At 41.9% G+C, this 22673-nt stretch overlaps 2 protein-coding genes across 9 annotated transcripts in view; one reads left to right on the top strand and one right to left on the bottom strand.

Moving 5' to 3' along the window:
• Positions 1-23: 23 nt before the first annotated feature.
• Positions 24-11704, top strand: TAF1D (TATA-box binding protein associated factor, RNA polymerase I subunit D). Of its 3 annotated transcripts, none has more exons than XM_083436886.1 (13): positions 24-159; positions 2245-2654; positions 3350-3525; positions 4143-4200; positions 4683-4744; positions 6627-6780; positions 7675-7720; positions 8259-8361; positions 9043-9076; positions 9648-9702; positions 10510-10563; positions 11083-11154; positions 11548-11704. In XM_083436886.1, the coding sequence occupies exons 2-6, from the start codon at positions 2283-2285 to the stop codon at positions 6640-6642; spliced, it is 684 nt and encodes a 227-aa protein (XP_083293012.1). In that variant the 5' UTR covers positions 24-159; positions 2245-2282; the 3' UTR covers positions 6643-6780; positions 7675-7720; positions 8259-8361; positions 9043-9076; positions 9648-9702; positions 10510-10563; positions 11083-11154; positions 11548-11704. The 3 variants fall into 3 exon arrangements, with proteins under 3 accessions (XP_083293012.1, XP_083293010.1, XP_083293011.1); XM_083436884.1 differs by having other exon boundaries at positions 9635-9702; XM_083436885.1 differs by having other exon boundaries at positions 84-159; positions 2242-2654; positions 9635-9702.
• A 1821-nt stretch (positions 11705-13525) lies between these two features.
• The window catches only part of CEP295 (centrosomal protein 295), a 35530-nt gene continuing 26382 nt past the window's right edge, over positions 13526-22673 (bottom strand). For 3 of the 6 annotated variants that reach the window (XM_083436024.1, XM_083436028.1, XM_083436025.1), the window contains 9 exons: positions 21203-21336; positions 20648-20792; positions 19139-19797; positions 18615-18788; positions 16496-16616; positions 15784-15984; positions 15219-15318; positions 14631-14730; positions 13526-13841 (listed from right to left, as the gene is read on the bottom strand). In XM_083436024.1, the coding sequence (XP_083292150.1) occupies positions 13794-13841; positions 14631-14730; positions 15219-15318; positions 15784-15984; positions 16496-16616; positions 18615-18788; positions 19139-19797; positions 20648-20792; positions 21203-21336 (1682 nt within the window). In that variant the 3' untranslated portion in view covers positions 13526-13793. The remainder of the gene's footprint in view (positions 13842-14630; positions 14731-15218; positions 15319-15783; positions 15985-16495; positions 16617-18614; positions 18789-19138; positions 19798-20647; positions 20793-21202; positions 21337-22673) is intronic. The other 3 variants (XM_083436026.1, XM_083436029.1, XM_083436027.1) reach the window with 1 other exon arrangement.

The raw sequence follows: 22673 nt of genomic DNA, 5'->3' as shown, positions 1-22673 counted from the left end.
CATTTCTGCCCGCGCGAGGCTGCTCCTTCCAGCGCATCCGGTCCCTTCCTCCCATCGGCGCCGAAACCGACCTCTCGCGAGATCTGGGGGGAAAAAAGAGAGTACTTAAGCGGCCCGGCGGCTCTTGCGCGGCCTTGTTGAACCGGCAAAATGGAGGAGGTGGGTTGCTGCAATCGTTCGGCATCGGCTCGGTTGGCGTCCTGTGATGAGATAGGCCTGTTGGGAAAAGGTTTAGGGGCGCCTAATGTAGGATGTGGGTAGGATATTGTGGGGTGAGGGGGAACTATAAAAATTGAAAGGCCAGGTTCCCCCCCCCCGGCCGCTTTTCCGTTGCCTTCAACGGTTAAGGTTGGACCTGGGCTAGTCCTGGTTGGTAGATCGGGGAGCCGAGGGGCGGGTTAATGCTCGAGAATAGCTTTAGCACATAAAAAGGGTTTGAGAGGCGATCCGTGTTTACTGTTAATTCCTGACTTTTCCCCTAAAGGGCGCAAGGTAGTGATCGAAGAGTAGCTTGACGGGGTATAAATGATAAATTATTATTATTTTATATTCACAACAATCCTGCGAGGTGGGCTAGGTGGAGAGATCAGTAGCAGGGCCAAAATAATGGGGGTAAACCATGGATGTGTGGCTGGGGATTTGAATGCAAAGGGCTGACCTCGCTGCTGCGGCACCAGGCTGATTTAATCAAACTCATTGGATTGAGCTGGCCCACCTCTTAACATAATGCCTTGGTAAATATGTGGAGGATTAAAAAGTGCTATATTATGTATTTATAATACGTGTATGATAACTGCCTGACGGGCACTTGAGGAAGCTTAAAAATAAAATAGGAACAGCTGGAAACGGGGGGAGGGAGGGAAATGTTATTGGAATTAAATTATGATCTATTAACAACGTACAAGAAATGAACATGTTTTGCTATTTTATAGAGGATGCTATGCAGATTTAATTTGTGAAAATCCCACTGGATATTATGGGTGGATTTATTTTGACCTCATCAGAGCATGCTAAGAGCCTCTGTGATTATACCAGTAAAGTACCGGTATATGTGCCTCTAAATGTGTATCTTTAGGGACATATTTTCAGTAACTGATGCTTGGGTACTTAAGGCTTTTTCACACCTTTGGGTTGTGGTCAATTGGTAGCAAAAGATAAATAAGTCTAGATTAAATGCATTTTAAATGGCTAAGAAGCCTGTGTTGGGCAAATGGATAGTGTGAGATTTCTTTGAAAATACAACCGCACTTGTTTCAGGGACTGAAGTCCTGAAGTTGCCTTAATTTAGTGAATAGTTGATGTGCGTACTTGACTCCTAGTACAAACTAGAAACAGAATACAGCTGATATTGCTGAAGGCAAAAACTCAAGTGTTCAGCAGTGCTGAAGACCACAAGTGGTCATGCTTCCCAAGGCTTGATACCGATGCCATGCTTCCCAAGGCTTGATACAGATTGTAAATAGGTTAGCATCCGATTAAATGGTTTCTGTATTTCAGACACAAAACATGAAAAAAAAAAGAAAAAAAATCGCTTCTCCAGAGCGATCTCTGCCCTGAATGGGAAGCCCGGACTTTGAAAGTCATCTAATCTCCCTTGCTGTATTTTACTATATTGTTTAATTAGTGTTTTTATGGAGCAGTCAAGTAATTTCGTTGTCCCCGAAGGGGGCAATGACAATAAAGATTATTATTATTATTATTATAAAACCTAGTCACTGTCCTTCAGCTTTAATGAATTCCCCCTTCATCTGTATAATGGCTTTGCTACTTCTGTTAATGCATTTCCATCTACATTCTTCTTTTAGTAAGACCCCATGATAAACTCTTTCCTGGTTGGGTAGGCTTTCTCTATAGCACCCATATACTCATTTAATATTTTGCCTTTTTGCCCAGTGGGTGCAGTATGACTGATGGTGACAAGATGTGCAACAGTCAATAAAATGATAAAATAATTAAAAGATCAGCAGTATGTAAAGTTGGCAAAAATAGGAGTAGACTGTAAAACTGTACAAGAAACAGTTTAGGAAGAATCTACCTTGCCCCTGTAAGCTTCTTGAAAATGAAGGCTGCAGCCTTTCCTAAGCACTTGTAGGAAACGCAACCCCATGGGCTCTGGAGGTGAGGGGTCACTGCTGTAAATGCACTCTGCTCAAGATTTTCTGTATTAGACTGGTATGCTCTGATCTAAATAGATTGATTAAAATACCATCAAAGAGCAATCATTTTCTTTCATTGTTTCAGCAGGACTAACTGGTTTGCATTCACTGAAGCCCTCAAAGAAAATGAAAGGTATGCTGCCAGCAAGTCTTGTTGGTCAGTCTCCTGAGGGTCCATCTGGCAATAAAACACAGGATGGCTCTCTAAAGCCTAAGTTGCCCAAACCTAAACTTGACCTCAGAGCCCTCTTTGACTACTTCAGAAGGAAGCAGCATCTGAAGAGGAGAAAGTGGAGGCCAAGCGCCAGGCAGAAGAAAGTCGCAAAGAGGAAAACTGTGAAATGCAAGGAGCAAGAAACTTGTGAGAAGAGACAGCAGCCAAGAGTCCCAGGAAAGAAACGGAAAAAGAAACTTACTGAGAAAGTTGTTAATTTTCCTTTTGTGGAGAGACTGTACGGAGTGAAACGCATTCCCTTTAGAATGGTGTGTCTGTATGAGGTAAGTAGCGGTTAAATTACAGCAGAGGTTCCCAAACTTACTTGGCCTACCGTGCCCTTTTCCGGAAAAAATATTCCACACACCCCTGGAAATTTACCTTCTTTAAGTAAACAGACAAAGATTCATCGACAAATTTGCATTCTTTTATGTATATATATATTTACCTACATCCTGCAACATAGTAAAGAAAGATGTTATAAAATAAGACACCTTGAAGCTTGAAATTGTAAAATTATTAAAATCAACCAGAGTAACATTTACATTATACACAGAAATGAAATAAAAATTATGAACAACCTTTAAAATAATCCTAATGAGAAGGATGAACCTAGTACGTTGCTGTCAGTGTATTGATGTTTGGATCTACTTCTGTCAGCAGCATTGTTCAATCACTGTAGTTAGCTATCTGCAGTAGATTTCTTTTTTTAGGTAACCTGCATTTGTGTTTGTTTGGAAAATGAAGTTTGGGAACTTGGGGAAACACTGATTTAGAGAAAGCAACTATATACAATAATGCTCTGGTCTTTCGTACTGCATAGTGTTAATAATTTGCTTCCTGAGTAACAAACTTGATTGGGAAAAACTGCTTTGCAGTTGAAAGAAAGCCTCATTGGTACACTGCATAATCAAATTTGTGGGCTTTCAGAGTCTTTTGTCCTGGTTTATGTTCATAGAGCAAATTTCTTCTCCCCTAGCAAGCAGCTTTAAATGGATACTTCAGATACATTGAAACGCTGAAGTTAGAGAAGCTCATGGAAAAATCTTTGACGCAGTTGAATGCTGTGGATGATCTAGAAAATGAAAGTCTGGCGTCAAGAAAGTACAAATACGTGGATGAGGATGAACCTCTTTCTCCCATTGTGGAGACAAAGTATGTATAATTACACTTTCTAAAGTTCTGTGTCACATCTGTGCACTCAGTAGAAACTTCAGTGCAAGGGAAGAGTTGAAAATGGGAATCTGCTGATCTACGTCCTGCTAAGCCATCTTCCTCAACCCTTGCTTGTAGCAATAGTTGATTGTTCACCACTTAGATTATACCATAGAAAGTATACTCCTATAGACACACCCGGAAATTAAACTTTGAGAGAAACAGATAAAAACCTATAAATCTCTTGAGAATGTGTTTGACGTGTGGCACGCTTTCAGAAATATCAGGATTGCAATGTTGTAATGTGCTTCCTATTTAACAAATGTATTCTTGCAAATTTTACAGGAACACACCTTAATTCTTGAGTTTCTCAGTGGACAGGAATAAAATCCTTCCAAGTTCAGACTTACTACAACATGCAGTCCTGAAATGAAAAGGTTTCAGTAACAGTCTGTAGGGGGGATAATACTGACACCTTGCACTCTGTATTGGGGAGTTGTAAGAATTATAACTAGGAAATGCACAGGAAGCACTTTGAAAGCTAGAAATGTTTCAATGTTTCTACTATTCTCATTTACAACTTGCATACAGATAACTGGGCAATTGCTGTATTTCAGTGGAGATGACCAGACTGAGAGTTCTGCAGATAAAGAAGAAATGGGTGCCAAGATAGTGGTAAGTCTTTGCTGACTTAAGTCAATCACTTTAACTCAGTGGTTTTCAACCAGTGGACATTCCCTCCTGTCTTCTGAACAGAGAGGCCAGAGAGCAGCTTTTTGTAAGCAAGTTGTGGTGACTAATGTAGGTGCCTCGCCCATTTTATGGTTGTCTTCTTCCGCTCTTGCATGTGGCAGCCGTTTTGTTATGCCATGCTCCAATGGTAGCCATTTTTTAAATTAAAAAAAGCCCATGGGTGGTACTCCACACTAGTCCTACTCAGTGTAGACCCATTGAAGTTAATGGACACAACTAACTCAAAATTTATTTCAGTCGGCCTGCTCTGAACAGGACTCACTTGAATAAAACCCCATGCACCTAGGATGTATGGTTCTATACTTATGTGTCAGGAATTAGCTATGTAACGGGAAATTTGGTTGATTTGATCTCTATTCACATATTTGTGTGTTACATTTACCTTGTCTGTTTCTTTGCCATAGGAAAACAGCTGTTTCATACTAAGTAGTGAAATTCCAAAGAAGACACGCAAGAGGAAATCAAAGTAAGGAAGGAAATGAGCAAGAAGCTTCAGTAGTGGATGCCTTTAAATTAAAATGTTAAAATAGCATGTCTTCAGACTTGGGCTTGTTCTCACTCACCATATTTTAAATAAATTACAATTGGAAGCTGGAGATTCTGATATTGCTGCTGCAGTAAGGTGGAGAGTGCATGCACACAAGACAGGTGCCTCTTTTGCCTAGATTTAAGTTGTGAGATTTTCCTGCTTTACACTAGAGTAGGAGGGTAGTGATGGAGTTATTCTAGACGGGCTATTAGCTGTGGTCATACGTTCCTTTAGCTAAGGGACCCTTGAACAAATGCTTTTGAGGCAGGTGTTTGAGCAGCACTACTGTACATCCCCTTGTTGACTTGATTCCAACAGAGTTTTTCTTGCAGATCTTATGGATAGCTTTTACAGTTGCAAGCTGCCTTGCTGAAAGGGTGGGCAAAGAATCTGTCACGGGGAGTTGACAAACTGCAGTTCTGGGGGCTGCCATCAGTGTATTGTTAAATATGTTGCCCCATTAACTAGGTGCAAAATCCAGCTTTATTGGAGTGCTAGCTAACATTCTTTTTTAAATGGAACTTGTGTGTGCTGGAGTATTTTTTCTTATGAACCCATTAGGACTTCAGGAGAGTGCATGGGATTGTGGCCTGAGCCATTTAACAGCTAAATAGCTTCTGTGTAAATCTCATTACTTGAACATGGCAATCAAACTATTGTATTACCTTAGTGTGTGTTGCATATCTAGCAATATATGATAACTGGGTACTGCTCTTGGTAAGCTCTTCCCATCCCCAAAGTGCTTACCTGATCAGCCCCTTTTAATATTTAAAGCATGCACAGTTTATATGCTGCACATGCTCATATCTGAACATTGCTTGACTTCATGAGTTACTAGGTCTCAGCACAGTGTAGTAGCATTTATCATATTCCATATACCTCATTTTAATCTAGAACAGTGATTTGTTCTGGAGTAGTGCCATCAGTGCCAGCAATCTTATTTTTATCACCTGAAATGAATGCTTTGGCATGAGGTAGTAGGATCTAAATTTTTGGTGTGGTTGTACTATTATTGGAATTTTTTTAGTAGTAGTATTTTATTAGTATATTACCATGTACGTGTAGGTGGCATTTCACAAAGAACAGGTATGACAGAGCCCTGCCCCTGGGAACATACAATCTTAAACAGACAAGGGAATGGAGAGAGGAGGAAAATTAGGCAGGGGGAGAACACGTGAATATTTCATTTCCCTGTACTTTAACTTTGCTGCAATAAGGTGTAGATGTTAAGGAGATGGGACAACAGCAATTCAAGATAGAACAGAAGAACCAGATTTTTGGGGGGAGGGGTCTAAATAGGAATGAAATGGAGAAAGAGGGCTGTTGGATGTTGGTGTTCAAACCATGCAAGGACTTGACTGAGTAACAATAAAGTGGCATTCATAAGTGAGTCTAGATTCTGCACAATAGTTCATGTGATGACTGTTTTTAAGTTCAACTGCTGAGTGATTCAGAAATGAACTAAAACCTAACACACTGACCAGAACTGAGTGCAGAATGAGAGTTGCTTTGGGTATGCCTTAAGCACACAACTGGAGTGCATGTACATCTGTTGGAGGGCGGGGGGAGATGCTTTTAGTAAAAACTTCAGGGAAAAAAGCTGCCTGAACAAAATTTGATAAAATCAGCACACAGCATCAGAAAGGCATTTGAAGATGCCTGTAACGCCTTAAGGCCCAAAGATCTTAAATTCAGTCTGAAGAACCACTGCTAGTCAATGCAGATGGCACTAGATAAATCAACAAACTATTTATGAGGCAGTTGAAGAGAATGCAGCCAAAGCTAAAAGTTTATGTATGTTTGAAATGTCTTCTTCCAGCACTACCAGCAACTGAAGCTCCTAATAGCCATGATAAGCAATGGCTCTGAGAACATATGGAAGCAGCATTTGTCCATGGCAGCAAGGAAGATGACTTCATCCACACTGGTTCCTATAGTTTGCAACTAGCCTTGGATTTGTTCTGCTTCACCAGGTATCCTTTTTCCTTCACTGGTCTTTTCCTTAAGAGTGGCATAGCTATAGGAAAGCACAACACTTAACTTCTTAACTGGCACAAATACACCAGCCATGGTTGGTACATCTAAAGAACCATCCAAAAATTATGCCTTGGCAAGAAATTTTAAATGTGAGCCCTGTATTTGCTGAAGGAGGCAGCTGTGCCATTGGTGTGTTCCTTGGTAGCATATTTACTATGTTCCATTCAGTGTCAAATGTGTCTACATTTTATGTGGGTCTGTTCATTCACATGCTTTCTTGACACTGGGAATGGGACCTTGCTGCTGACATGAACTGCAAACTTGTGAAAAGGCTACTGGAAGCAACATCTAGAGTGGCACAATATGTTCCAGAAGCAGTTTCACCATAAAATACCAACATTGCTTTTTCGTTTGGCTGATCGTAGGTTTGTGTTTGGAGAAATGTGTGTTTGAAAAGGAAGTGGGATGTTTGTCTGAATTGGTGATGACCTAGAGTAACAATAAGTTTAGACATTTATGCAATGTTTTTTCTACCGTGAGCACTTTGCTTACCAGCACAGCTTCAGGTTTTGGCTACTCTCATAGACAAAAAACCATGGAGTCAAGTGCTAAGAATAAATCCTTTTTTTGCAACCCACAGTTGATCTGTATTGGCTGTGTTACTAATAGGAAGGAACATGACTTGTTAGTCCCAGGAATACTGTACTTTTTGCATAGGATAGAGTTTTTCCGATATCCCACAAAAGCTCTTTATCTCAAAGAGGCCACAGGCAATTAGGATACAGTGGGGTGTAATTCTTGTCAAATAGTGTTTGGTTACTATTTTGAATATTTGTAAGAAAGTTTGAAATAAATCCATTTCTAAGACTATTCCCAATTATTGTTTTCAGTGTTCTAGACAGTGATGATTAAGAAAAACCCCAGCTTGCAAAAGAGGTATGTTAAGATCCATTCACGTTCTGCATTGTGCTGTGTACCAGTTTGGAATACATCAGGGGGTAGAGGAATAAATTGATAAGTGCACTGTATGGTATCTGCATCCAGCAGTCTGTTCCTGATGGCATGTTCAAAAAGCAGTGCAATAATAATTCAGCATATGGCATCGTTGGTTCTCAAGCTACTGTGCTTGCTAAACCTGGTATTTTTGTTGAAACAAATTACATGTTATTTGAAGGATTTATAAAGTGCGCAGTTATTTGATTCTAGTTTATTCTTTGTTCCCTGGGTGGTTCTTCAAAGTTCTCCCATAAGCACATACAAAAGAAATTTTTGCTTCTGGAATACATTGTCAAAATACTTGACTGGGACTGATGGCTGAAAGCAGGAATCTGCATGCCTTTGGATCAGTCTTGTGGGGGGGCATTACGGATTTGGTTATCCTAAACATCCCCATAGAAATGTGATTACGATCACATAACTTCATGTTGACTGTACAAGCTTAGGTTCTGATTCATTATAATTTTGTACCATTTAGTGCATGGAAAAACACTGGAAAACGTTTTGTATCCTGAACCATCATGAAATGGTCCAGTTGAGATGTGATGTCTGTGCATCAAAGCAACAGCTTTGTGCTAAAGGTAATGTGTCTTGCATTTAAATGTGATGCTAAGAAATGGTGCTGGGGGTTGGTATTTGCCAATTTAACATGCTTTGCCTTGTTGGGTATACAAAATGTAGGCGCACTTCATTGTGCCTGAAGTAAGCAACAAGGCTACAGAAAACACAGGTTATGCTTCCATCCTTGTAAGACAAATTGCATTGGTGACAATGAGACCTGTAATAAGCTTGCTCTGACATCTCTGCTAAATTGTGGGTGGACAATCTTGGCCCTTGGCCTGTTTTCATGTGGCCCTCTTCAAGCAATCAGTTCAGCCATGAATAGCATCCTACCTCCTCCCCTGAGGTGGTTTTGTCCATTTGGCTCTGACTTTAGGCCCTGCCCACTAACAGCAAATGAGTGACAAGTCCTGAAGAAACACAGCCATTCACAGAAAGATTGTCCACTGCTTTAATGACAAAATCCATTCCAGTATTAGCAGGCCACGTCCACAGAATTCAGAGGACGAAAAAATTAAGTCATTTTGTCCCAAGCAGGACAGTATACTCACTGGCTCCCTATGGATGAAACTTTACCTTCCACTGACTAGAAGAGTGTACTACATGCTTGAAGTGTTAAACTTTCATGGCAATATATTGGCCCATAAATGAAGTTCTATGCTGATTTTTTTTTTAAAAAACCCTCTTTTTTTTTTTTAAAGGAATCCAGATAATGAACACCTGTCACCCAAATTGGTAAGAAACTATTATGCCTGAAACATAAACATGGCTAGTGAAGATATATTTCAGCTTGATGATGTTTTAATTATTGGTTGCTGCTTGCCTAACCTGCTTCACTGTATAAAAGGAATTATGCAAATATGTTCCATTCCATCTCTTTGGAAGAGACTGAACTTTAAAGGCACTATCTGTGTCAAAGTGATCATACTTTTCATAGTAGAAGCTATGGTAAATGATTGTTAATGATGATTGGCAAGATGTTCAACTGCTCTGAAAAGAGTGAATGATAAACAGCCATTCTGAACAAACAATAACAGCTAGTCCAAATTAAGTAGGTAGGTTGCTGGCTGTTACATTCTTTGCAAATGAGACTTCCTGGAACTTTGACCAATGAATGTACTGCTGTGTAGCTGCCTCTCAGTTCTTGCCTGGAAGTAAGACGAAGCCCTCATTTGCAAACCGTATGGTGAATAGCATGAGGAATCTCCAGGAAGCAGATTCTGCTGAAGCACCGTTGGGATACCCTAACAGCTTTTGCTTGACATGTGCTCTCTTGTGGCTGCAAACTGGCAGCTGGCTCTTTCAGGTAGAAAATTCAAATGGCATGAAGCTGCTCTAGTTTGGAACAGAAGGACATTGAGGTATGTGACCTTATTTTAGCTTAACATAAGGCCTAGGACAGGGACAAGTGCAGGTCTTTGTCTGGCCCTTGTGGACTCTTCCTAGACTCTACACCTCACTAGCCATTTCTTTGCACTCCCCTGAGTGTTTCTTGCTGGCTGGAGTGTGTCCTTGAACTCTTGATATGCTTGCTTGCCTGGATAGAGGATAGGGAGGGAATATGTAGAAAGGAGCCCACAGTACGAAGGTAAAATTCACATTTGTTCTGGCATGTGGCCCCCTGACCCTGGGGGAGGAGGGAATATAAATAACAGCAACAACAATATGCAAGTACTTTATGGTTTTCCAGTATAGCTCAAGTTAGCATTGCAGCATTGGAATCAAGGTAACAGAATGTACATGTTATTTGATTATATTTGTAAATCTCAACAATGTGTTAACTAAAACGCAAAGTTCCGGGAAGAAAATAAGTTGTTTTTTTTTGGGGGGGGGGGGATAAATGGATAGAAACATGTGACACCTTATCAGCCTAATAGTAATAATTTATTATTTGTACCCTGCCCATCTGACTGGGTTGCCCCAACTACTCTGGGCGGCTTCCAACATATATTTAAAAAATAAAACATTAATGTTGAGGTCTATCCCGATGTGACCTTGCCGTAGGTTCCTATCGTTGGAAATACCTCACAGAGTAAACTTGTGGTTTCGCTTTACCCACTAAACTGTATGTTAGGTTAGTGGGATAAAACTGCAAGACAGCAAATTATTGAGTACTTGCAGCTCTCACTGTGTGAAATTGAGCATTAAGAAGTGTTGTCTGTCTACAGGCATGGACTTGGTTGAAAGCCTGGGATGCAGCTAGGAAAAATCTGCTTGAAAAGGTAATGTTGCTCTTAAGTATTTGCTATATTGTATTTGTAACCAAGCTGTATTAAACAAAATGCTAGCCACAGTAACAGACAACCTCCTGTTCCTTCATATTAAATACAATATCCAGGTAGTGCTAACATGCACAATGACCCAAAATGCAATTCCTGTGTAAACGGGGAGTTGCCTGTATACAAGGCTATTGGGAACTGTAGGTAATGCTTATTTTTCGACATCTTCCATCACTTGTGAAACACATGTTTCACAATACCACAATTTTAAAAAACTCTTTGGGTGTATTACCTGGTCTCTACCAAGGCTGCTAGGAAATCTCATTTCTGGTATGCTGTGGACGTGACCATAAAGTAACTCCTCCAGATTTTTATATTGTTGCTACGGTAGCAGCAAATCTGTTGGAAACATCTGGCAAAAGCTAGGAGCATGTGGCCAATAGTTTGAACCACCGCTGCATTTCAAAGTTGGGTTTCCTAGAGCTACTTAATCCTAATCTTGTGCTAATGTTTGTTTTCCAGTGCTACTAGACAATCTACAAGCCTGAAAAGGAATCTGGAATTTAGGCAAATAAGCTCTGTCCGGTGCTAAAGGTAAATATTATAGGTGCTGTTTGAACTGCTTGTTGCAAGGTCACTTCAAAGAGGGCTGTATGCTGTTGAACAAACGGCTCTTAACGCAATGACCTAATATGGAAATCCTTTGAAGGATGTCAGGGGTACTTTATATGTACTCTGTGGTCTTTCCCAGAGGAGACATGTGCTTGAATCCACTTTAGGCAGCTGCTTTGCAGGGAAATTGGGAGGTGGCATTGGTTGAATTTTGGCCTCCCCAAAGGGACGTTTTATGGAAAGGTCCATTTGAGATGAACTCTTAAATCACTGAAATTGGAGGAAGTACACCTCCAATATTAACTATGGGGTGGTTGGAAGGGAATGAAACCACGCTGGTTTTATAATGTATTCACTATTTTTCTACACATTTAGGTACCTTAACAGTCGGATAGAAAATGGAAGAACACGCCGGGGTGCTCTTTTGTCAGACAGCTTTTAAATTACACGAATTGGTGTTTTCCTTAAATCTTCAAAAGTGAAACTTATGGAATTCTAAAATGTCTGCTCAATAAACAAGTCCTTGCTGGAATGGTGTGTTGGTTTTCTGTATCAGTGAAGCTTGTGCTTATTTGAGTTCGTTCCTGCTCCCTTCTCCTTACAAATGCTGGACTTTTCTCACACCATACAACCCATTTGATGACTCCATGAGATTCTGGGATCTCGGTGAGAAGCTGTCTCAGATTATTGATCTACATGTACAATGCAGGACTGGTAAAACTATCTGAACGTGGCCTGCTGTTGGACACAGCAACATAACCACTGCACTTGCAACTGGCTTTATCTACCTGGAGTTGTGGGAAGGGTCATTTAGTCCAACCTCCCTGCAATGCTGGAATCTCAGCTCAAAGCATCCATGGCAAATGGAGGTTTTTAAGCAAAGGGGATGGCCAAGGAAGGAGAATCCACAACCTCACATATATCCACCTTCCCCCACCTAATCTCCCTTCACTTGCAGCTATACCAAGAAGGTGGAGACTGATAGGCTAGCACAAGGAAGGCCCGGGGGTTGGATCCAGCCCAATCGCCTTTAAATCTGGCCTGCGGATGGTCTGCGAATCTGCGTGTTTACATGAGTAGAATGTGTCCTTTATTTAAAATGTATCTCTGGGTTATTTGTGGGGCACAGAAATTCATATTTTTTTCTCTCCAAAATAGTCTGGGCCCCCACAACATCTGAGGGACAGTGGACTAGCCCCCTGCTGGAAAAGTTTGCCTACCCCTGGGCTAGCATATAAAGCACCCTGCCAAGCAAGCCATGTCTGTAGTTGGCCCAGCTGCCAGTGGGCCCCTGGGAAAGAAGCTGCTGAGGATAATAATACTTTTGAGTCCATACATGTTAAGCCCCACTAAGAACACTTACATGCTGTGGCTCTTAAGACATGCACTTCAAGAGAACAGTGAATGCTTAATGCCCAAAGCAAGCACAGTAGTGGACCTTCTTAACTGATCTGTTTAGCTCTGGTAAGATTAATCTGTTCTCCCCCCGCCCGGCAGCTTGATTCCATTTTGTCTCTAGTCCTTGCCTCCAGTACAGGCCTTGACAAGAAATTCCCCTCATTTCAGAGTGTCATGAAATGGCAGGTGGTTATTTCTACTGATGGGGCTGCTCCAAAGAACCCAAATCTCATTTCCATTTTCAGTAATTATGAAATTCTGGGTTTGGGTGCTGCTTGGGACTTACTGTCCCAAGATGCCAGACAGAAGCAGGTCCCCACTTTCTCTTACAACCTGTCATCAGTGACTGAGTGGTGGCAGTTCCAGTGTTAGAATATCCAAAGGGTAGGATGGGAGCTGTTCTTAAAAAGTACCATATTTTTCGCTCTATAAGACGCACCAGACCACAAGACGCACCTAGTTTTTGGAGGAGGAAAACAAGAACAAAAATTTTCTGAATCTCAGAAGCCAGAACAGCAAGAGGGATCGCTGCGCAGCGAAAGCAGCAATCCCTCTTGCTGTTCTGGCTTCTGGGATAGCTGCGCAGCCTGCATTTGCTCCATAAGACGCACACACATTTCCCCTTACTTTTTAGGAGGGAAAAAGCGAGTCTTATAGAGCAAAAAATATGGTAGTTGGTGCTTGCATATAGCTGCTTTTGGGTTAAAGCCCCATTTCAAAGCCCAAAGTGAATTAGAAGATAGTTTAAAAGGACTACCACCTCCCCTTCAGTTACAGCTGTGACTCTCATTGTTCTGCTGCCAATGACTTGTAACTTTCTGGTGGTGGTTTAACAAAACCAAATGCACTAAATTAGTGCAATATGTTTTACGTTTCATAGTCCTCTTTTAAAAATAAGATTTTTAAAGTATTTCCTTTGAACATAGTTTTCCCTTGCTAAAACAAACTCAATACCTAGATGTTAAAATTTTATTATAAATAACAAAGTGATACAAAAGCTGGGGGGAGGGGGGCATGTGAAGTTTTAAAAAAAGATATAAAAAGTTGTAATTATAGAAAATATGGCAATTCACTCTATACAGCTTTGGCGATACTGGCAAATTATCCAAATTGAATGTAATATATATAAGGCTGGCACATCATATATTTACAAAGGTGACCTTGAGTCGTTTTTTACTTTACAGCGAAGAATTATTCCACCTGGAAGTCCCTTCTGAAGCACATTATTTTTTCGCTGTTGGTTTTCTGGCTCTTAGGTTTTCCAATGTTTTCTGTATTGAGATGGGAGGAAAAGTAAATTGTCAGCTAGAGAGTGTCAGCAAATAAGATGCACATAACCCACTCAATGGGTTTCAAGGATAATCAATGGGCTCTTCCCCCTAATAAATAGCTCTAGATCATTTCTCAATTTTAACTTAAAAGTCATACATATGCTTGCAAAAATCTTAAGATTTCACATAATAATGTAGCAGCAGCAGCTGCTTTTTCATTTCAGTGCATACAGCTTAGGCCCTAAATATCTTCTCCCCTGTGGACCTGCCCATCTGTTCCACGGGGCCCTCTTGACTGCCACATTTTGTACATGTCACATTCTTGAGGCAGGTGCCCTGATTGTGGAATTCCCTCTCCCTTTGAATACAGATGAGTTTTCAGCATCAACTGAAGACCCTCCCAATTGTTCATTGTGAGATCTGATTTTGCTGTTACGATTATTTTAAATGCTGTTTGCATTTTCTGCTGTCATGCACTCTGGGATCACTCCTGCAATAAGCAGGTAAGAAATACCTGGAGGCTGAATGGTTTCTCTATTCAGCCTTCAGGACTCCCCAGGCCACACCCCAATGTCCTTTTGCCACGATGGAGGGGAGTGCAGGGTATAATCCTTGTTTGGCAATAATGTAGGCTACTGTACAAAGGCAATCTATTGCTCCACCCACTTCTTGCCCTGCTTTCCACCGATATTTCCCTCCCTCCTCCCCAAAGGTGGTGCATGAGAGAATGCATGCCTCAGGTTGAAAAAACCCTGCTTCAAAACCACATGGAGTTTGCAAGCATTTTACCTTTTGAAATGCCTTTGCTCTTTCCCGGTTTTTGGCATAGTTTTCTCGTCGCTCTCTCTCCTGCTTTCTGGTTTTCACTTCAGCTAGATTATTATACAACCTGCCCAAAGGTTTTAAAAAGTGCACATTAGCAGTGGACTGCCCAAAACACTCTCCAGAGGGGGGATTGGACAATAAGATAGTAAGATTCAGTGTTTATGAATAATGAGGGGCTTTAAGGCAGCTCTTGTTTCAGTCTGAAATGGGAGCGTGAGGCTTTTCAAGTCTCCAAGCCCTCCCATTTTAAATATCCAAGGCATGGCTTAAAAGGGGAGGTGGTTGGAGACTTACAAAGCCATGTATTTGACAGATGGGCAGCCTCAAACACCTGTGACTGACAGCTGAGGATTGTTGCTACGCTGGGAAGTGCAAGAGTCTTCCAACCAACTTGGATGTTTTTCAAATTCACCCCCATGTTTTTGTTTTAAGGAGGGGAGGGGAAAATCAGTCAATTTCTCAAAGTAAAAGCGAGGCCTTCTTCAAGCAAAAATCAAGAAGCTTGCTCAGCTAAACTAGTTTGGTTTCTGCCCAATGTGGCTCCCACAATACCTTGAAGTGCGTTGGTACATCTGTGCTTCTGCTGCCTTCCTGTCCTCTGCAGAACACACTTTAAAGTCTTCCACTTTCTTCAAATGAGCAGCTGCTGCACCTTGGAGTTAACCAGAACACACTAAGTTCAACAAAATTCATGAGACCACATTCAATAGACAGTGTTTTTCCCAGAGCAACTATATATTTTTCATTCACAATTGAATAGGAAATGGATTGCAGCAATGTTTGAATTTTAACCCACACTGTGGGTTAAATGTGGAAGGCATAACAACAGCCTGCTGGATCTGACCAATGGCCCATGTAGATCCAACATCATGTTTTCATAGTGGCTGACCAAATGCCCATGGGAAGCAACCAACACTCTCCCCAGCAACTGATAAACTGTTCTATAAGGACCCAGGGTGAGCAGAATACTTTGTAAAGCATCTCTTGAGTATTTCAAGGGGAAAAGGCCCCTTAATAACAATAACTATGAGAAGAAAACGTATCGGCTTATTCCATTTCTTGCTTGGTATCTCTGTCCCCCTTTCTAAAGCTCTGAATGGCTTGCTAATAAAATTACCAGGAGGCGACAAGTTCTCTCTTGGTTTATGAAGATGTGCTTCTTTCTCTTGAGATGCCTGAGCAGGAGGCTTTTCAGAACTTCGCTTTCTACTTTTGATCTTCTCTACTCTTTTACAGGATCTCTCAATGAAATCTTTCTTCCGCCTGAAAAACGCTTCCTGCAAGCTCTCGGTGGCAGACGTGAACTCTGGCAACAGTGCTGTAGGGGAGGGAAAGTGAAACCTCTACTCATGAAGTTATTTGAGAGACCTTATTTCATTTACCATATATCATGTGGGAGTACGATTTTTAGTACATATCCACGACAGCTTTAAAACTTTCACAGATCTAATTATTGTATCTCGGCTTATTGAAGAAGAAAATAATTAAACCAAACCTTTAAGAGACCCATCTCACCAACCAGTTTCTACAGATGGGAAGAAAATGCAACCAAAGGAGCCAAAAGCATGTAGATTTCTAGACTGGAATATAATCAGTTAATTCAGAATGCACTAAAAACAATGTTTTATTGCCCATAAGAAGGTGAGAACATGTCTAATAAAGGCTTTGCAGAGGACAGCTCTGTGCCTTTCTAGCTTGGCATGGCCTAGAACGATGCTCTCCTGAAAAGATGGATAAATCATTAGCTAAGCATCCATCATTCTTTTCCTGATGTAAGCTGATACGCTGCCTCAGCTCTTGTCCTTTTGCTGAAGCTACTGCACACCTACCTTCTTGTTTGGAGCTTTGACAAGAATCCTCTTGGGTGCTGCAAGCTGCTAATGGATAGTCAGGCTGAGAGCAAATGGAGTTGTCCACTTCTGAATTTAAAGGTAAAAATTCTCTGCTCTGCTAAGAGAGTAAAATTGGCTGTAATAAGTAAGGTGATGATTGTAAACTTTAATGTCACTTCATTACGAGGAATAAGGCACTGCTACAAAAGGAACTGCAAAAAATTAAAAACCAAATGGAAGTAGAAATTGTGTTTTAAATTGGAATTCACTGGATTTGAGATACGAAATCGATCTCAAGCAGTGCGATGATTCTTAACACAGAGGACTCCAAGCATGTACAGAACAGCTAGAGAATAGAAGGGGCACAAGAAGCCACAGTTGACATAGCTTTCCAGTGGCTTGGCTGGAGGAAAAAACTTACTGGGGGAACCTATAAACACAAGTATTGTGTGTGTACCGGACACTGTATAGCAAAGGCTCAAAGGGTGGAATAGACACACAAGCACAGGAAGGGGCAAGGAGATGGAATTTGTCTTAGCAGCTTAACTCCCACAAACAGCAAAAGTACGGAAGGCTTGAATGCCCCTCCAAAGGATTCTCATAGATCTATACTGAACTGGTGGGAATGACTACTTCTCCCCGCGCTCTGTCATTCCAATTTGTTGTTTAATTTCAATGAAGTCCCCCTAAAGAACAGCAGTGCCGGAATCTGTGGCCCAACTTTTCACACTCCTGCAGCTGGCTACATACACACAACTGTGCAAAAGTAGTGCATGCTCTACTTATCTCCCGCTTGGACTACTGTAATGCGCTCTATGTGGGGCGACCTTTGAAGGTGACCCAGAAAGTACAACTAATCCAGAATTCAGCAGCTAGACTGGTGACTGGGAGTGGCCATATAACACCGGTCCTGAGGGATCTGCATTGGCTCCCAGTACGTTACCAAGCACAATTCAAAGTGTTGGTGCTGACCTTTAAAGCCCGAAACGGCCTCGATCCTATATACCTGAAGGAGCATCTCCATCCCCATCGTTCAGCCCAGACACTGAGGTCCAGCTCCAAGGGCCTCTCACTGTGAGATGTGAGGTTACAGGGAACCAGGCAGAGGGCCTTCATGGTAGTGGTGCCCGCCCTGTGGAACGCCCTCCCACCAGACGTCAAGGAAATAAACAACTATCTGACTTTTAGAAGACATCTGAAGGCAGCTGTATTGTGCTTTTAATATTTAGTTGGGAGCCACCCAGAGTGGTTGGGGAAACCCAGCCAGATGGGCAGGGTATAAATAATAAATTATGATATTATTATTACTATAAAAGCATCTCTGTACACTTGTCCACGGGTTGTTGCTGGGCTGGCAAGAAACATCCAAAGAAGGAGAGGCTAAGCTCAAAGAAATTGCTAAACAGGACAAGAACACACCTATGCAACCATGCACACACTTAAAACCCAATAAGCTAAAGACTTCTCTAGCACACTCCCTCTCTCTTCCGTCATACATCTTTATTATAAAGCAAATTTCTTCCAAAGTTATGCTAGGTGTGTGCTCAGATTGCACATAATTCCACGCCCTTTTCAAAGTTCAGTTTATTAGCTAGGATCTTGTTAAACCTAAATATCTGAAAGGCTGTCTCCTTCCCTACAGACCCTCCTGGTTGTTAAGGTCAGCAGAGGGGGCCCTCTTGGTAGTTCCACCTCCATCAGAAGTTTGGATTCGGTGGCCCAGAAGAGGAGGGGACAGTCTCTGTGGCAGCTGTGAAATTCCACCCCCACCGAGGTGCTTCTGGCTTCTTTATTATACAGCTTTTGGCAAATGCAGAAGACACACCTCTTGGCCCCGGCTTTCAACATCTGAGACAGGTGGTTCAGGACACATCTCTGAATGAAATATGTTTTAACTGTTTTTAATTCTGAATTTTAAAATGTTGTAACCCACCTGGGACCTGTTGAGGAAGGGCAGGTAATCGGTTTATGAATATATAAATAAATGCTGCAAATTCAAACCATGCTGTGATTTAAATTTCACGGATTATCCCTTTTTGCAAACTAGTAAAGAAAACAATAACCTCACCCACATAAAATGGGTCTATTGGGGAGGGGGAAGAACCAAAATGTTTACCGTGGGACAGCTTATTGCTTCAGAATGATCAACGTAAGACAAGTTTTCAGTTTTCTCCTTTCTGCTCTCTGCTTGTCCAAAGAACTCCAAATCTGATTCTGCAATGCTGATGTCATTGGAGCTTATTAGAGTCAACTCTGGTTCTTCCATAATCCCTTGCCCTGTATGTGTTTCCTAGAAATTAAAATGACAGAATGCTGTTTTGGATGTGCATGATTTAATATAATTTGCACAGACATCACACACACCAGTATTGTTGCAGCACTTGAGATGCCAAGCTACCTTGACATTTAGCTCAATATTCCTTTACATCTGTTGAAAATTCAAAAACCCCAACGGAAGCTTAGGTGCCACAGATGACATTTCAGAAGGTTCACAGGTAAACCGCAGACCTTGTGCTGGCCCTCTGTGATTTAGGTCAATGCTCTACTTTCATCAATATGCTAAGAAAGGCATGATTTGGACAGATTCAGACTAAGTCCCAACTTGATACCACATGCTACTTATAGTTTTAGTTCACTCACCCAGACTGGTACGTTTCTTGACAAAGAGGAACGTGAACTTTCAGTCTGCGTGGCGGTCAAATTTGGTTGCTGAAATGCATCTGGCACTCTGCCAGTTTGCTGCACAGAATTTTGCACAGGGCTGACTGAGAGCTTAGAGTTCATTTCCGGAGTCAAACTCGGCATCGTCTCTGTTATTAGAGGACTCTGATCTCCCATAGTTTGCAAAGTACACTGAGAGTGATCAATTTCTACATCCTCATTTATAGCTGCCTTTTCTGTAACTGTATTACACTTGCTGTCAGTTGATGCAGTGGGTAATTCGGCAAAATACAGGCTCTCTTCCTTTGTTGACATGTCTTCTTTCTCCGACTCTGTGGTCCCAAGAGCACTATTCCTTGTTCCATTATCTGGAACTAGCTGATAAAATGAGCCTCCATCTTCTGCTAGGCTTGGACTACGGAAATTTTCAATGGAAGAATAAAGGCTGGTGATCTCATCATTTCCCTGCTCCTCACACTGTGTGCTCTCAAGTGCGATATAGATACTGCTCCCATTGGTTTTACTCATTTCAAGGTTTCGTTCGGGCTCCGCGCTGAAGGGTCCATACTTATCACCACTCTGTGGAAACTCTCTTAAGGAAGATTGCAGAGGTAGGTGTTCAAACGCTTCTTCAACACCTGGAATGGAGAAACAAAAACAAAAATTCTAACCTGGCGCAAAGCAGAACTGAATTTCAATATGTGGTGCGGTGATTTTTTTCCTTTCTTCGTTAGAAACACAGGATGCTGGTTGTAGCGTATTACAGTGGTACCTCTGGATGCAAACGGGATCCGTTCCGGAGCCCCATTCTCATCCTGAGTAAAAGGTAAGACGTGACTGCGCATCTGCATGTTGTGTTTTGCCACTTCCGCGCATGACATCACTTTGAGCATCTGCGCATGCGCGAGCAGCAAAACCCGGAAGTAATGCATTCCGTTACTTCCGGGTCGCTGCAGAGAGTAACTTGAAAACGCTCAACCTAAAGCACATTTAACCAGAGGTATGACTGTACAATACATGATTTGCATACAACAGATTGCAGGTTAAATCCTGGTGTTTCCAAGTAGGGCTGGGAAAGATTCTCGGAACCCCTGAAGAGCAAGCTGCCTGTTAGTGTCAACAGTACTGAGCTAGATGGGCATATGGTCTGACTTTGCATAAGGTCAGACTACTTGACTATATAGCCAAATACTGTCTACTCTGGCAGGTAGCGGCTTTCTAGGTTCTCAGGCAGAGAGGAGTCTTTCACATCACCTACTATCTTAACCTTTGACTAGAGATGCCAGAGACTGACTTTCTGACTAATTGCTGAATTATAAGTTAAAAAGGTAAAAGGTAAAGGACCCCTGGACGGTTAAGTTCAGTCAAAGGCGACTATTATGAATATTTATATTCATAAGCCAGTTTTTGGTGTTGCTGGTTTGTCGGATTCTATTAACCGGCAACCAGAACAGTTTCTGTCCTGTGAAGTCCAAACGTAACAATTACCTTGACTCTGCTCCTTTGCCTCTTTGCCACTCTGATGCGTTGGTGAAATATCACTTAGTTTTCCTGTACTGAGAAGAGAAAGGTTGTTGCTTCCTTCTTCCAAGCTGGAAGCTGTTAATTCGTGGCTCTTCAATAAAGTGGAATTCTGCGGACAGAAAAATGTGTGCAGGCAGAGAGAGACCAAGTACGTGATGAGAAATTTAAGAATTGAGACATTCAAATTTTACTTTCAATTAATATATCTGTCAAATGACAAACCAACTGACAACATCCACTGTGGAATCTTATATGGCTATGCAGTAATCTGAAGATAATTCACATTCCCACAGAAGGTGGCCATCTAACCTCTAGGGGTAAGGTGCGCTAAAGCTTGTCACCCACCAGGTAAGGAGGAAATAAATCTCCTGGACTTGCCCCTACTTCCCCTGAATTTTGTAAAATTACAAACTGCTTCAACACTATAAATACCAGAAATGGTTTCATGCGAGAATAGTAGTAATCAGTTCTAAACTGTAATCACACGTGATGAGCAGGAATAAACTCTTTTTAAAATACCTTGCTTAGGTTCTTGCTGTTCTGAGAAAAGGTTGAGAGCGTATCAAAGTCAGGTCTTGGTTCCAAAGGCTTAAAAAGCTCACGGTGGAAATTTGGAAAACTTCTCTCAAGGTCAGTAGTATCGACTGCTAGATCTTAAAAAACCAAAAGGTTAAAAGGAAAAATCGACTGTTGCCAAAACAGTATGCTTTACATCATACATCAAACACACTGCCAATGAGGCAGCACATGCATTTAAAAATCAACAGCTAAACACTCTTTAATGCTTTCACATCTTCAAAGATGGTCTTCTGGGATAAGCTCCACTCAATTCAGCAGTCTCAACAATTAAAAAGGTAAAGCCACCCCTGACCATTAGGTCCAGTTGTGACGGACTCTGGGGTTGCGGCGCTCATCTCGCTTTACTGGCCGAGGGAGCCGGCGTACAGCTTCCGGGTCATGTGACCAGCATGACTAAGCCGCTTCTGGCGAGCCAGAGCAGCGCACGGAAACACTGTTTACCTTCCCGCTGGAGCGGTACCTATTTATCTACTTGCACTTTGACGTGCTTTCGAACTGCTAGGCTGGCAGGAGCAGGGACCGAGCAACGGGAGCTCACCCCGTCGCGGGGATTCGAACCACGACCTTCTTATCAGCAAGTCCTAGGCTCTGTGGTTTAACCCGCATCGCCACCTGCGTCCCTTTCAACAATTAAAAGGTTGCACCAAATGGTCACAATCATTTAAAAATATGTATTAATTTATCATACTTTTCAAACGCCCTTAATCCTGTAGGACCCCAAGGCATGGCTATTAAAACTTAACACCCCAAACTATACAGCAGGAATGGGGAACCTGTGGCCCTTCAGATGCTGTTGGGAGTACAAATACTCATCACACCACTGGCTGTCAATCATGCTGGGTGGGGCTGCTGGGAGTTGTAGTCCAACTTTATCTGCAGGACCATAGGTTCCACATTCTGTTGTTTGTGTGAAACATCTGGAAATGTTTCAGCAAAAACATTTCCATCAGAACACAGCAGCAACAGCTGTAATACTCAACCCTATGCAATCTCTCAAAGGCCTGAATTTAAAAAATGTGTCATAAGCTGATGCCAGAAAATTGCCAACAAGGGAGACAGCCATACTTCCAGGAGACAGAGTGCCATAACCAACCAGTAAGCCCCTATATCCCGTATAGGGGTTATAGTCATTGGCAAGACTATAGGCTTTCCCCACAACTCTCAAGGCTCCAAGTCACAAGGTGTAAAGACTAAGGAGAATCAACCAGGTCAGCACCTCATCCCACCCGTTTCTCCCAATCAGGGTGACCAAGGTGGTTTTCTGCGCCAAACCCAGAACTGAAGCCAGGCCGAAATGGGTATAGAGAGATGCATTTTTAGTATAGCTACAAAACTGTTGACCAACAATACAAACCGCAACAAGAATGGGAACTCCAAAAAGGAACTAGAAGCAGAAGGGGGGTGGGGAGGT

This window comes from Podarcis tiliguerta (assembly GCF_965153285.1).
Source record: "Podarcis tiliguerta genome assembly, chromosome: 4".
Taxonomy (NCBI): domain Eukaryota; kingdom Metazoa; phylum Chordata; class Lepidosauria; order Squamata; family Lacertidae; genus Podarcis; species Podarcis tiliguerta.
Note: the sequence above shows the minus strand (reverse complement) of the source record. Positions and strands in the feature narration are given on the sequence as shown.